Consider the following 16,284-nt stretch of genomic DNA (forward strand, 5'->3'; position numbering starts at 1 on the left):
GCGATTTAGGGAAAATAAACCGTTTTCAAAATAACGTCTTTGTTTTGGGTTACAGTATGGATATGTGTCAGCTTCATCAGATTTTCTTTTTTTTTACCTCAAAATACTACACTACACAGAAAAATCACTGATTGTACACAGTAAAATCCAGAGTGCTACTAAAACAACACTCCAGAATGTACTGTGCACAAGCTCACCCTGTCATCAGTAGTGGAGGACAATACTGATTTTGAACACTCAAGATTAGATTTTTTACAAAAGCTCTTTACAAAAGTAAAGTTCAATAAACGTTTGGTTTCTGTAACATAACTTTGCTTCTCATTATTTGTTATAATTATTTTTGTATCATGTAGTATGCATGAAAAATATAGCTCAGCTCTTTGGGAAATGTTTGATATAAACAGTGATATGAAACAAGAACAAACAAAAAAAAGACATACCGAACAAATACTGTGTGAAAATATTTGCAGTCGCTGCCTGAAGACAATATCAGTGCAACCGGTCTCACTTTAGAGGGATTTTACACAGACTACAGGCAGTTGATATTTGAAAAGAGTCAGCCACAGCCGTCTAAGAGCAAAACACATGGCTTGTAGGGATCCAGATATATAATGCTTTCACTTTGTGATGCAAGGGGATATCAAACTGTGCTGTAGAATTCTCACTCCAGGGGAGGCATTTGAAGGAATTGAATCCTCTCAATGGACATGCTAGTCATACGGTACAAGTAAATCCCCTTGTGTGCTTTCTAATGTTGGCATTTGGTGTCATGTACTGTACACACAGTGGTGTAAAGTAACTAAGTACATTTACTCAAGTAGAGCTATTTTTTTTTACTTTACTGGAGTATTTCCAATTGTCAATACTTTTACTTCTACTCCCCTACATCTCAAAGGCAAATGTTGTACTTTTTACTCCACTACAATTATTAAGTTTAGTTACTGGTTACTTTGTAGATTAGAATTATTATTACAAAACATAATGTTACATACATTTTATACATAATGATACCTTGTAAAACGGGACGTTCTGCATAATGAGTACTTTCTACGTTTGGTACTTAATTTTTTATTCCGGATTTTCCCTTGTAACAGAGTATTTCTACATTGCAGCATTGACACTTTTATTTAAGTAAGAAATGTGAGTACTTCTTCCACCACTGACTGTGTAGTACAGTAGGTGAGAGTTCTCGGGGGAGGGGGTTCAAGGGATGAATACGGGGGGTGAGTGTAATACTGTAATTGCTGGCAAATCTCAATGAATCTCAAAGCGAAACAAGATTGGTCTGACATACACATACTGTACGGTAGGGGCCTGTTCAGCTCATCAAATTCCATTCCTCCGACATTAGACTTCAAGAACAGAAATGGTTTCTCCCAGTGACAGCAGAGTTTCACTGACATCTTAGTGGATGTAGTACGTGTGTCAACACACAGTGTCCACTAAAACAGGGTCTTCTGACTCTGGGTTTTGTCCTTCTGGAGCCCAAAGGGTGCTGGAGTCAGTGTCCGCCCTCTCTGTCAAAAAACGAGCCAGTTTTGCTCGGCAGGATAGGACTGGGTTATTACAGTAGTGTTCAGGGTCCCATCATGTGTCGTCAGACCAAAGCAGAGGCCGCGAGTAAAAGCCTCATGCAAAATTTATGTTCATGCGGCTGTTTCAGTGGGTGAAAAAAAAAATCAATATTGCGGGCTTGATGCACGGAGATGACTGAGTGCTCTCTGACTGACAGTAAAAGCTAAGAGAGATTGAGGGGCTACATTTACGGCTCCAGAAATGGAGTGGAGTAGAGTTGCACTAATAGTCTTGCTTACCTTAAATTAGAATTTCATCGTTGGGGATTATTTTTGATCACACAGTCTTTTGATTGTCAGGGTCTAAAGAATTGATGCCCCTTAAGGTGAGGGAAAAAAATAACCCCTCTGGAACTCATCTTTCACTGCGGCTTTCTGAGTATATAGCTACACAGTGATATACATTATAGGGTTTATTATGCCTTGCCTTCCTCTCCCAACTTGCGCAGATACGAAGTGATTGTAGAATAATGAAAAGACAATGTGGGTATGAGTGGGACATCATAGGGCCTTTGTTCTGTGCTGCTCCGCTTACATTATGCTTTTGATAGTGCGCCACATACCCACAGTGCATTTGGGGAGGAATGTGTGAGGATGGAGAAACGCAGCGAGAGAGAGAGAGAAACAGAGAGAGAGAGAGAGAGAGGGAGAGAAAAAGAATTCGGTGGGATGAAATAAGCCCAAACAATGGGATTTGCTTTCCATTCTTCTGCCTCCATCTTCTGTCTTTAATTATTCCCTTTGGTTGTCTGAGAGAGCGTGTAAGCACTTTCACACAGCACAACAACATGCCCGGCAGCACAACACTGTCTGCCTTAGTGATGTGCTAGAGTTCTGAGTGACACGGAGCCTCTTGTGATTATTAATGCTGTTTAATACAACACAGAGCGCAAGCCACTGTGATTGGGGATGGGGGGGGGGGGTCGGAGGGCGAACAGATTCCGAAATGCATTCAGCTCAAAAAACACAAGGCGAAATATTGAGAATTATGTACGACACAAGGCTGGAAAACATTTCTCACTGCGTGTATATAAACCATCTTGACCATGCACTGCAAAAAAACTGAAATAGGCCAATATTTTGTGGACATAACATCTAATATGTGCGTGTTTGATAACAGATACCAAACAGTGCACTATGTTTTTGTACACAGACCGTTTTAATGGAACCTCAGTTATGCTCCTGGTGGGATTCTTTGTGCCGGTTTAGTAGTTTCTTCCCCCGGAATCGCATATGAGATATTTGAGAGCCCAGAACGATGTATGATGAATGAAGAGGCATGCTGCTTATGCGCTTATCGTGCTCACTGACTAGCAACAGGTTCAGCAAAGGGCAGCAGCAGTAAATGAAATTCCCCACTGGGACAATATATCATCAAAAGAAATGTATGCACCTGAAAGTTACAAGCCTTCTTCAAATGCGGGACATGGTGGGTTTGATGGTCGGGGAAGGGGGTGGGTGGGGGAGGTGTAATGGGGGGGGTGGGGGGAGTAAAATAGGGGGAGGAAAAAAAGGGTTCTTGGATGGGTGAGGAGCAGGCCAGGCGGAGGAGCAGCAGATTTGTTGAATCGGTTCTATTTTCATATTGGCTGATCTGTGTCTTTTAACCATTTCACTGACGCTGCATGGAGAATGAAAAGTACCAGGGCTAATTTCACAGTGAGAGCTCACTGAACAAAACCCCCACGGTCTGTGGAAAATGGAGCTAAGTCTACTTTGTCATTGTGAATTATGGGCGGCGTAATTCAGGAATACAGGGAGAGAGAGAGAGAGAGAGAGAGAGAGAGAGAGAGAGAGAGAGAGAGAGAGAGAGAGAGAGAGAGAGAGAGAGAGAGAGAGAGAGAGAGAGAGAGAGATAGAGATAGAGATAGAGATAGAGATAGAGATACTGTAGATAGATAGATAGATAGATAGATAGATAGATAGATAGATAGATAGATAGATAGATAGATAGATAGATAGATAGATAGATAGATAGATAGATAGATAGATAGATAGATAGATAAGAAAGAGGATGGGATAGAGAGTCAAAGTGGTAGAAAATGTGTTTGAAGAGATGGAGACGGAGATGGAGAACATCTCTCCTCCCAGAGACATACTTAGCAATGTTCCCTCATGATCTGTAAGTAACAGATAGCCCTCTCGCTCTCTATGTCTCTATGTCTCTCTGTCTCTCTCTCTTTCTCTCACTCTCTCTCTCTCCAAACATGCCATCCTGTACCGATGCCACAGGATCCATCTGTGATGTGTCTGCAGTTAGTCCAGGAAAATGGCACCCTGGGGGACGTACATGCTCCTCAGACGTCCCGGGGGACCTTTTGTGCGGCTACTGATGCTGATAAAAGCCCCCTCAAACTAATCTGGGCCCCCCAGACACCACCGGGCCCATTAATTAAGGTAATTAGGCCCTGGTCAGCAATTAGTAACCGCAGATAAGCTTTTAGCCGTGGCTCAGACGACATCCCCCAGTGGTGGAGGGGTTTGGTTCCACACCATCTGCTGACAAATGTCGCCATGGCTTCTTTGGTTACACAGGCGAGGGAACCGGAGAGCCGTGTTTAATAATGACCTTGGTGTGATCTGCAGGGTTAGCCCCTGAGACTGAGGGAGCCCACGCTTCTTTTAACGGAGTATGACTTTGTTCTCTCGCTAGGCTCTTTTGGTCCTGCCTCCCTCCCTTTCAACCGTGGAGGAACTACCAGCGCTTTGAAAATCCATGTTACTTACCCCCCCAGACCTTGGTAGGAGTATGGGAAACGTTCAGTGCACAGGATATCGATCGACATTAGAAAACGCAGAGTGGATTATAAGCGGTATTGACCGGTAGATAAAACAATATTGACTTTCTTGTATTATTAAGTTGATGATAGATTTGTATTGAAAATATGTTGGTTCATATTGATAAGCACGCCCAGCGATATTGACAAAATGATATATTTAAATGACAATTTAGCTACACTTCCACTAATCTTTGATCATGGAGAAAATCTTTAGACAGGGCTGGTAGAAGGCAATGCTATTTAAAAAAAAAAGAATCATAAGCATTTTTATGGTCACTTTTCAAGACGTGAGAACTGAAACAAAACCAATATTATAAAGATACAAATAAAAGTAATTGCATTTTGTCAGAGTTGTTACAGGATTGTTACAGACTAGTAGGTTACTGGTTACCCCTTTTGGTCTAATAAATCTCCTATTCTGATGAATAAACAACATGATGAACCGAGAACTTCTGAATAAAAGTGGAACCACCGAGCAGCAAAATGTAACTCTTTTATCACAACTTTCAAATCTCTAACCAATAGATAAGTTAATGCTCTAATGACCTATATCAAAAATTCTGTAGTCACTGTGAATTTTATGCTTTGGCAAAAAAAAAGGGGGGCGTTGTAGGATGCTGTGAGTAAGAACGGCCTGATAAAAATAGGCTGAATACACACATTCAACTTAGAGGACAGATCATGCAATAACTCACATTACTGAGGGAATGGGGGGGAAATAAAGGATGCGGCTTTACACAATTCTACATTTGCGGCAATCTGCGATAACACCATTTTCCATTCCAGTTCAGTCCCATAAAATTACCATTAACATTACAACTCATGCAGAACACAGATAAATGTAAAATGTCACCCAATTCTGCCAGGCGGGAATTCCAGTTCCACAAGATTACCATCTCTGTTCTGCGCACACCCTCCCACTGCACCTTGTCTAATATTTCATTTACAGCATTTCATAAGTTCATTTTCCCCTCGCTGACCATGTAAATCACAAATCAATTTTCATTTAAAATGCTTGACTACAGATTGTTCCTGAACGCCTCTGAATGAATCGCGCCTCAGCAATATGGCAGACCTTTAATGTGAGGGGAGCAAATCTCTGACAAATCGTCTGGCAAGGAAAAGTGTAAGAAAGAGTGCAATCTAATTGTATAAAAACAACTCTGGGCCAAGTGGTCAAGCCATATCACTAGAAAACATTATATAGGGTTTGTTTTTAATCGCATGAAAACAACTGGTACTGGTACTGGCATAAACAATTATATTATATTGTAAATTGTACCATTTACTCAAGAACAAAGAGTAAATACCGCAAAATGTATTGTGTGTATAGTTGCTGGCACTGCATTGGTAATATGTAACCTGCAAGATTACAAAATGTTGATTATACTGTATGGAATTTCAATATTCAGAAAATTCCACTCTCGTAAGCTATTTAAATTCCAAAGAGCTTTAGACAGAAGGTTCTACCTAACCTGGAACTGGAAGAAAAGCGTTTCAGGGAACATGATTAACGGTACAAGCTATAGTAAATAAATACCATAGTAAACTACGTATTCAAGGACTAAACGGTATGTTTTGCCTACAGCCTACAACGCCCACAGGTATAGAGTATCTGAAGTATAGTTCATCTCTTGTGTATTTACAGCAGGGGTTCTCAACCTGTGGGTTGACCCCCCCCCCCCCACATGATTGGGGGGGGGGTCCCTAGATGACAGTGAAGTGAAAATTTAAGGACTTTTAAGACCTTTTTAATACCTGAAATCTTAGATTGCGTCATATAAGAACTGTGTTCCAAAAATAAACAAACCACCCCCGGCGATTTTGTCAGGTATGTGACTCTGTGTCGTTTATGATACTGAGTTTGTGTTTACGTCTGTGTTTGGAGAAAGACAAGAAAAAAATCGTACTGTTTGGATAAATGAGTACCGTAAATTTCGGACTATAAGCCGCGACTTTTTCCCCATTTTTCGACCCTGCGGCTTATATAACGGTGCGGCTTATCTATGGATTTTTACAGCTAACGGCCACTAGGGGACCTCCTAAATCTATGGATTTTACACCCGCGGCTTATAGTCCAGTGCGGCTTATATATGTACAAATCATTCAATTTAGCTGCTGCGGCTTATATTCAGGTGCGAAAATTACGGTACTTTTTCATCGTCAGTTGATGCTTCATATCCATATGAGTAAAATCGCCAGGGTGGCTTGTTTATTTTTGGAACACAGTTCTTATATGACGTGATCTAAGATTCGATCTAAGATTCCCCAAGTGCATTTTTATACCAATACTTTTGTACTTTTACTTGTAACAGAGTATTTCTACATTGCAGTATTGAGTACTCCATTGTAAGCCTATGCTATTAGACCTAAATTAGCGTATAAAATATCCAATTTCTTTTTTATTGTTATTATGATATTTCTGACAAGCTGAAAATATGATGAGCATTTCCATACTAAGCAGATTGTTTTTAAAGAACTAGAGCTTTATGTTACTGCAGCGTAGCAGCTCCAACTTGCTGACGACGTCACAACAGATTACTTCCACATTCCACACGACTTGTTGACATCTCTCTTCCATCGGATTCATTGATGCAAGAGAGATGATATTGACTAATAGATAGACTATCTATCTATCTATCTATCTATCGTGGTGTGAATCAATAAATCTGATGGAAGAGAGATGTCAACAAGACGTGCGCAATGCGGAAGTAATATGACCTGACATCAGCAGGTCAGAGCGGGTACGCTGTAGTTACACACGGCTCTTGTTCTTAAAAACGACTTATCGAAAAAATATCAGCTTAGTATGCTTTGCCACCAAAATGTGGAATGCCCTGACAGGCTGACACCATCCATTAAAAGATGTGTAACACTGGTTTCTTTCAAAATTGGCCTGAAAAAACAACTATCAGGAGACCAGAGGGGGAGGTAATTTTTTTTGGGATAGTGCTGTCAAATTATATAAGCTAATTTAGATCCAATCGCAATGGAGAGCATGCCCCCGAGAAGGGCTTTGGCGCTGGTCTGATCTCACCGCGCCCACCGTGCACAACAAGTGTCTAATACCAGCATACAGTAGGTTATGACAAACAAAGCATTTTTTTTTAAATCAAATAAATAAAAGCATACACGCAAGCATACGGGATCTGGGAATCTGTTTTTTGTTTTTTTTTTAAACACACCGTGCTGTACGGTTGTCAGATGTCATTTTCGCACAATTATTGAAATACATCTAGCTGAAATTGTGAACAAAATCATCATCATGTTCATGATAGCAACAAGTGAACCACCAGGGACTAAAGATTTTCTTACAAGTGAACTTCAAAAAAAGAATTCTGAAAAATTGGAATTCTCAAGGGAACGCATGTGTGTCTGCGCCCATGCACAATACAGCACAATACGCCCCCCCCCCCTCAAAAAAAAAGAACTGTGAGTGTATGTGTGTGTGTTTGATTCTAACCTTTTGAACACTGTTCTGTACATTTTAGATTGGTTAGAGTTATTTTTTCCTCCCATGAACTGTCACAAAGGCAGTAACCTCACACGTTCCCAAGCTGCTTATTGAAGACAAACAATAAACCACTGGCAGATATCAATGGCAGAGATGAGAACCCCACAGCAGCACCGCCACCATATCTGCTGGGATTGCCTGGTGAACCTGCCGGCGTCAACGCCTCGTCTCTGCCGGCAACCTCTCACTCTCAATTATTTGGCTCGCTGTCACAACAAATCAATCAAATTACCACTCTCCCGGACTGTGTGTGCAGCTGCTCCTATTGCATCGCTAGTTGCATTAGCTTTGAAATGTATGAGGTCTTACATTTTATCACCGTTATTTATTTAATGCAACTTTCTCTCTGCCGGTGAGTCCTCGTTTCAACAACCGTGTGCTGGAGTTAAATCATTAAAAGGACGACGTGGAATACACACCTTAAATTAAAGAGCGCTAGAGGGGTGGGCTGGGGTGGGCTGGGGTGTGCTACTGGGGGCCGGGGTTTACGACCCTCCGTTGTATTGAGATGGTGTGGGGATATAACGTGACGTGCTCCTTTAGTAATGCTATACTCCTCCACTGCTAATGTACATGATTCCTCAGACATGTCACATGAACTATATCTCATTTCCATCTGAGCTGTAATTGATTCAAAATGGGGACCCATACAACTATTTACAATTAGCAGACACTTTTAATCCAGAGTGATTTACAGTAAACAAGGTAAACACGAGGTAATACATCAAATGCATAGGAATAGGAAATTAGGATTATAGGTAAACCAAGAATCATCAGACTAAACAGTATATATTAAAAAGAAATCTGTACATTGAAACTATGCAAACTATAGGATGCCAGGTCAGCAAATGAACCTGGCATCTGTCTAACATGCTATCTAAATTCCATTTTAGCCTTCGCATAAGCCTACAAGGTCGTCAAGGCTAGGGCAAGTGCTTTACGGCAAGTGCTATGGGCTAAGGTGGAGTCTGAAGAGGTGAGTCTTCAGATTACGGCGGAAGATTGGGAGTGAGTCTGCAGTTCTAACTGCAATGGGGAGTTCGTTCCACCAATTTGGGAGCCAGGAGGAGGGAGAAGAGTCTGGGACGTGTTGAGCGTTGTCCCGGATGTTTTAGGGAAGCTATAGGTTCTGACAGCTTCCCTGGGTTAGCATTAAAAAAATACATCGTCGTCTTACTGCCTCCACAAGGAAGCCTCGCGAGTGTGTTGAAAGTCTAATCCAGCGGGCCTGTAATGTAATGAGTAAAGGGACACAGAGGCTTTCTGTCCACAGACAGAGGTTAAGTCTGTGGCTGGAACCCTGCGGTGTGCTAACTCCTGACAGGAGGAGCAGCGTATCCTTGGCAGCCGAGGGGGGAGAGGAGATGGAGCCTGACACGGACTAACTAGTGTGGAAACATTTGGGCTTGTCTTGTCCCCCCAGGGGCCCACTCTTTGGTGGTGTAATGAGCAGAGATTTCCCTAATTTGTATCTCACTAACGCCCACGCTTGCCTGCGAAACTCCTACCACTGAGCATTTTCATCAAACCCACATGCAGACATGCATTTGATTGGTACCGACACTGGGGCCTCATTACCGCAGGTGAGTGGGACTACACGACTTTTGAACTTGAATCTCTGATGTTTTTGGTTTGTTTTCTTCACTGCAGTGCAAATAAGATGGGATATGCTTCATACTAGATATATTGTAAGTGAGTCACAGAGAGCAGCCGTAGACGGAGACATTGAGCATTACACGTCCGCTGCTTTGATACTCCTTGTTTTACAAGAAGGGTAATTGCATTTTTGCTTGTTATGAAATCATGCGAAATGTAAACCTATTAGCGGTACAACAAAAACTCAGCATGCTTTATCGGAACATCTATATCAAGAAGATATATTTAAAGGAGTAGTTCAGGAGTAGTTCACCCGAAAAATTACACACCCCATGAAGCCTTGAATTCATGGAGATTTTTGGTTATTGTCGCATTCCTGAGCCAATTATTTGATGACCGGGTCATTGGTCAATAGGAGACACAGAGACTCTTTGAGTCTCCTACCGGAGTCTCCGCCGATCATCAAATTATTGGCTTAGGAATGCGACTAAGCAAAAAAATCTCCATGAATCCAAGGCTTCATGGGGTGTGTAATTGATAGAAAATAAGTAATTTTTTGGGTGAACTACTCCTTTGAAGAAATGTTGCGTTTTTCCGTTGTCACCTACAGTATATATATTTGAAAGGCTGAAATCCATGCATTAACTTTTTGTTTTTTTATTTTTATTATTCATATGAGCTGTCATATTACAGACCTCTAGTATGACCCAACCTAGTTTTCGCCTCATGTGAAGTCAGCTAGAATGGTGTGCACACTCTGTCACAAAAGATAACTTTCTCCCTTGTTTAGTTTCATTGGGAATTTGTTTTTACGGCATGTTTTGCAGGCATAAATCATTCTGACAAATAACCAGTTACGGCCGGTGCCTGTGTTTACCGAGTCTGCCACAAGATGCTGCTCAGTTTTATTTAAGCAACCGCTCCAACTTTACAGCACAACCCCATTACAGTGATAGTTATTCATCACAGTCTGAGAGGAGAGAACCGCCTTCCGAATGCTCACTAGTCTCCAGCAGCCTCTTCTGCCTTGCCTGTCCACATTCACACATATAGAAGGGTCTCTCATAAAATAATGTCTTCTGAAAAAAGACCCCATCAAAGAAGCATCATTAAAATCCATTTTGTTGAAGTTTGTTGTTAATGTTTGGTTATGGTTATTAACTTCTCTCCCGAAGTGGATTGAGAGAGTGCTTATTAAAAGTCACACAAGTATGTGGATTAAAAACTTCCATACTGATAGTGTTCATAATTTCTTTTTGTGAGGCTATATGGAAACACAAGGCTCCCATACTGATATAATGTCTCTTAAGTATACAGTGGGTAAATGCCTCAGGGTGAGGAGATGCTACGCTCCTTATGTAAACTGTACTATGTCTCCCATCCCCTGCTGAAAACCCCACCAGTCCCAAAGACAAACAGCCTTATTAGCCGGTCATTAGACGGCTCATTACATTTAAATACAGCCATCGCCTCCTCCTACTCCCTCCCTCCCTCCCTCCCTCCTCCTGCCGTCTCATTACCGCGCCTCACAGTTGTCTTACGTCTGATCTGACGCTAATTAGCTAGCAGCATGAGTGCTGTAAAACACACTCTCTCCCGAGGTCATGAAATGAGCTGACTGGTCCCCGGCGACAGCAAGACACTGTATTATACGTGTGATTAATCAGGCCTGGGAACCCAGGGCGGCGGGGGGTGTGGGTGGATGGGGGGGTGGTCGGAAGAGGGAATTAGGGGGGAGGAAGGGAGGTGTATGTGTGTGTGTGTGTGTGTGTGTGTGTGTGTGTGTGTGTGTGTGTGTGTGTGTGTGGTGTCACAGAGGAGGAGGGGGTTGGGGGGTTGCCGAGGCCAGAGCTACGGTCGTCTGACAGAGGTGCTGTGCCAGCAGGCCTCATTCAGCTTTGGCCGTTGATGAACTCCGACAGGGGGGGGGGGGAGAGGTGCGGGGGCCGCCCGACGGAGGCCCGGGGGGGCCCCGGACACAGTCAAGACATGGTAGCTTCACTCGGTGACTTCGTGTCACTTCCCCTCCCACCCCACCGTAGGGGCTCTTCAGGGCGCATTCCCCCGCCCGCCCTTCAGACGAGAGGGACATGTGAACAGGCGGGGCCGCCGCCTGTCAAGTCGAAGTGCTTAACCCATTGAAACCGGGAACGCATCTGTGTGACCACTGTCTTAAACCATTATTTCATACTTGGGCTATTCAAAAATAGCAGATATACAAGCTCATAGCGCTACGCTATGAGTGCCACGCTATGAGCTTGTAGATCTGCTATTTTAGAAAAAATCGTGGACATTTTTTGCAAATCTTTGAATATCTATATTTTTTTCAAGCGAACATCTTTAACTCAAATCTTAGCTTCTGGGGGCCCTGGAACAACATATTTTGAGATGGGGGGTCGGCGGCCAAATACATATAATTTTGACATGAAAATGTATAACCACTGATATAGAAACTGTTAGGATTTAGAAGACATTTGTAGAATCGCCCTCAGGTCTGAATGGGTTAAAATAAGATCTGCCCACAGTCAGACGCGTTTCTCCCCCAAAAACAGCCTCTCATTTCTCTCCATTGGAGAGATATTATACTTGATGAAGAATTATGCCTAGGACGTTATAGCTATAGTTATAATGCGCACGCTATAGCACGCAATGAGAGTGAGAGAGGGGTTTGTGCTTTCGTTCTTCGGTCACGGCATCCTGACATGTTGTTTGTCGATCACTTATCGCGGCGGGACCCTTTGCCCACGCACGCACCGTCATTGGAGGGCTGTTGAAGTGCAAAACAGATGGACCTGCTGGGCCCATTATCTTTCTTTTTGCTCCGGGATACATTGAGGTCCCTCCACTACCTCGCTGGATGTGGGGTTTATTAAAAGCTCTCCCCACAGCGATGGTGCTGTTATTTATGCATGTTTGTGTCCATTAGGCTCCTACTTCCACATTTCCTCACTCAGGGCATCTGTCCATCCACTTCCTCCCCACACACACACACCACACGCACGTACGCGTGCGCACGCACACGCAAACACGCACGCACGCGCACATACGCACACACGAAAGGGAGCTTCCTCTGCACTTTGTGCTGTACTGGCATTATTGTAATCTCCGGGCCCGAAAAAAAAACACACTGCTTTACATGTAGCCTGGCATCTTTTTACATTAGCGGGCCTCTCTCATCTAAGATTCATGACTGACGGCTTCCCCCATCCATCCTTCAATCTAATGGTATAAAAGAGACAATGTTTTAAACATTAAAATGAAAAACCATTTACAACTATGATCAAAAGAGAACACTTGGGCATTAAAGTTTAAACGGGCGAGGGGGTAAGTACAGGCATGTGGACGGACGGATGAGGTGAGGAGATAAGGCAGGATGAGTAACAGTGCACTCTTATGCAGGAGGAAAGAAGCATAAAGTGCCTTTTGCGCTCGGCTCCGCTGCAAAACGCTGACCTGTAATTAATATGGCCGTTCCTCGGCTCCTGGTGAGTTGGGGATGGCAGCTTTTTGGTTGTACAACCCCCTGATGAATTCTTACCTGGTCTGGGGTTTTATGGAGGACTTTTTTTTTTTTTTTACACATACAATATGCACAGAATGTCGTACCATGCGGTATGTTTATGTGTTTTTATGTGCACTTTCATTGACTTTCTCAGGATATGAAAAGTGCTAACATTTTTTGTTAATGTCACAGCTTTCAAAAACTAAAAGGTGAAGTCCATCTTAACTCCATATAGCCCAACAAAGATAACTAAATGTTTTATATTTTCAAATCACAAATATGGCTGAGGTTTAGATAACAACAATATACACGTAAAAGACATGGTCACAAATGATTATACAGTACATGACATTATTATAATGAACTTCAGTACCAAAAATACCTACAGCCTCTTTTTTGCAGTCTTACTGATCTCTGGCTTGTAGGATAAGAGTAGGAAGCCTTTATGTGACTTTAATCCATTAAGACCGGGAACGCATCTGTGTCATTTTAAGATTTCTTTGGGTATTCAAAAATAGCAGATATACAAGCTCATAGCACGGCACAGAGTGCCACGCAATGAGCTCGTAGATCTGCTATTTTTTTTTTAATTGTGATATTTTTTTTGCAAATCTTTACACGTCTTCTAAATCCTAACAGTTTTCTGAAAGATGTATGTTGCTGTAATATCAGTGGTTCTCAAACTTTTTCATGTCAAAGACCCCCAAAATTATATGTATTTGGCCACCGACCCCCATCAAAATATGCTCTTCCAGGCCCCCCCCCCCCCCCCCAGCAAGATTATCAGAAGATATATGAATTCCAAGATTTGCAAAAATCTTCAAGAATAATAAAAAAAAAATGCAGATCTACAAGCTCGTAGAGCTTGTACAGTAGATCTGCTATTTTAGAAAAGCCAAAGTATAAAACAACGGTTCTAGCTCAAATCTAAAATGACAATGAGATGCCGTTCCCGGATTGAATGGGTTGTTAAGCTGTGTCTAATGGGAGCTCTTACAGGTATAAAGACGCCTCTTCTTCTTACCTTGCAAGTTCTGGAGAGGGAGAGTCATGATCCCCGACGCGGCGGCGGCAGCCACCAGGCTCTGGATGTTGGCAGTGGGGAGGGAGAGGACCAGGCCCTGCTGCCCGCCCAGGTGTCCGCCGGCGTTGAAGGGGATGAGGATGGGCTGGTTCATGCCCGCCGCCGCCCCCGGACATCACCCCCGCCCACTGCGTTGGCCAGCTGCTGGGCCACTAGGAGGGACTGGGGATAAGTAACACACACACACACACACACACGCACACGCACACACACAAATGTTAGAGCAAATATTCCAATTTCCATGTGCACTCCAGAAGTCTTGTGCTGCAGAGTGATGGCATAATCATATTTCATTGGAGGGCAGACACACACCGGTGTGTGTCTGTCCACGGGGAAACTAAATTGAGATAGGCAGAGGGAAATCAATGGGAGATTAAGGTCAGCACACACCCATACTATATAAAGCAGTTGTCACTGAATGTGACCGCATTGCATAATCAATGTGTTTTGATGAATGCAGTTGTTGTTTTTTTGCTGCTGACTTGCGTGCTTTATTGCCGCGTCGTCATGGACGGACTGACAAGTCGACACGCAATGCCAGTGGTGCTGAAAGAGTTCAAATCCCATCCCACAGGAAAGAGTTGGGAATTTGCCTTTTCACGGAAATGCTGAGCGATTTGTATGTCATCTCATTGAACAAACTACCCATCAATCCATGCATCCATCAGGGAATCCAGTGGCGTTCCCAGGCTAGCGTGGAGATATAATCCCTCCATCTGGTCCTTGGTCTGCCAGGGGATCTCATCCCAGTGGGAAGTGGACCGAGGACCTCTCTCTCTCTCTCTCTCTCTCTCTCTCTCTCTCTCTCTCTCTCTCTCTCTCTCTCTCTCTCTCTCTGAGAGAGAGAGAGAGACGTACAGGAGGCATCCGTACAAGATGCCCAAACCTTACTGTAGCTGGCTCCTTTCCAAGTGAAGGAGCAGCTCTACTCCTCACCCTATCTATCTCTATGGGAGACGCAAGCCGCTTCTTCTTCTTCTTCTTCTTCTTCTTCTTCTTCTTCTTCTTCTTCTTCTTCTTCTTCTTCTTCTTAACAACATTTAATGCCACAGAAATCAGCCACTAAAATATATATAGTGTAAAAACAGCACCTTTCTGAAAATAAAGCATCTGCAATTTACTCTTTTTGGTGGGAGACACAGCACACCAATCCAGCCTTTTCATGTCACTGTTCACTAGCATTGGTTAAAAGTTTAAACATGTGCAGTCACACCCATAGAGGCGAAGATATGTCATCAGAATGATCTCTCTGAGATATTTCCACAGTTGAGCACTTCAAATGTATTTTCAAAAGGAAGTGGGATTGCACATGCACCAACATGGTTTGAGAGCCAGGGAGTGGGAACATTTGTGTCACGGCTGAAATCCACAAATTCAGAAGGGTTGGCGTCTCCAACCCTTGGAGACACCAACCTAGCGCCCTCTAGCGGCAGTGATGTCAGACTTCGGTGCTTTATCGTGTACTGATGTCCACCATAAAACAAGCCCTCTGACATTCCAGGCTAGCCTGGGCTGCACAATGTTGACTCCTACACCTTGACCAAAACCCCCCCCCTCCCCCTTCCCCCGAGCCTTTAACGCCATTTGTCAGCTTTCTGCTTGTGTTTTGCATGGCACGTGGGCAGCTTGCAGAGAATTCAGAGCGCATGCAGGGGCCGACTAGTGTGAAGACACCACTACAGACTCTACAGTACTCCTCACTGGACTCCTGGTTGCTCTTAGGTGACAGGCTCTGTCACTGCGATAACCCTGCATGCATGGTGCACAGAGCGTTTGCATGCTCCAACGTTTGCAATCACTTTAACCAATGTGAGGTTAGATGGGGCTTAAAGCGACAATGAACTCGAGAGGTCTCGGCACAAAAATAAATAATGTAATATTTGCACTGAAAAACGAATTGATATAATAAAAATAATATCCTTTTTTATTTCTATCTAGACTGTTAAAAGAAAAAAAACATACAGTAGTGTATAGGCCGGGGAGGTGCAGTGAGAGATGATTGTTACTGGGTGAAGATAAAACAGTGGCAGTGATACTCTCTTTCAATATTTGCTTGGAAACACAACAGCTCATAAAGAATGACAATCGCTGAGCGCATCAAGAGCATTCAAAATGACACTTGCCATTAACTTCCTGAAAAATTATTAATAATTTGAGATCTCTCAAGAATTCTCAAAGGCTGATGATAGCAAAGGTAGGCTGTTTGTCAGCTGCAAGTGACATACAGTGCTTTA

General features: G+C 43.1%; 1 protein-coding gene across 1 annotated transcript in view; it reads right to left on the minus strand.

Moving 5' to 3' along the window:
- Positions 1–16,284, minus strand: part of pou6f2 (POU class 6 homeobox 2) — a gene marked incomplete at both ends in the record, with an annotated part of 105,307 nt that overhangs the window by 62,637 nt on the left and 26,386 nt on the right. The window contains 2 exon segments of the mRNA XM_080417431.1: positions 13,991–14,165; positions 14,168–14,212. Of these exon segments, the coding sequence (XP_080273557.1) occupies positions 13,991–14,165; positions 14,168–14,212 (220 nt within the window).

The sequence above is a fragment of the Gymnoscopelus braueri genome, assembly GCF_963280865.1.
Source record: "Gymnoscopelus braueri genome assembly, chromosome: 21".
NCBI classification, from domain to species: Eukaryota; Metazoa; Chordata; class Actinopteri; order Myctophiformes; family Myctophidae; genus Gymnoscopelus; species Gymnoscopelus braueri.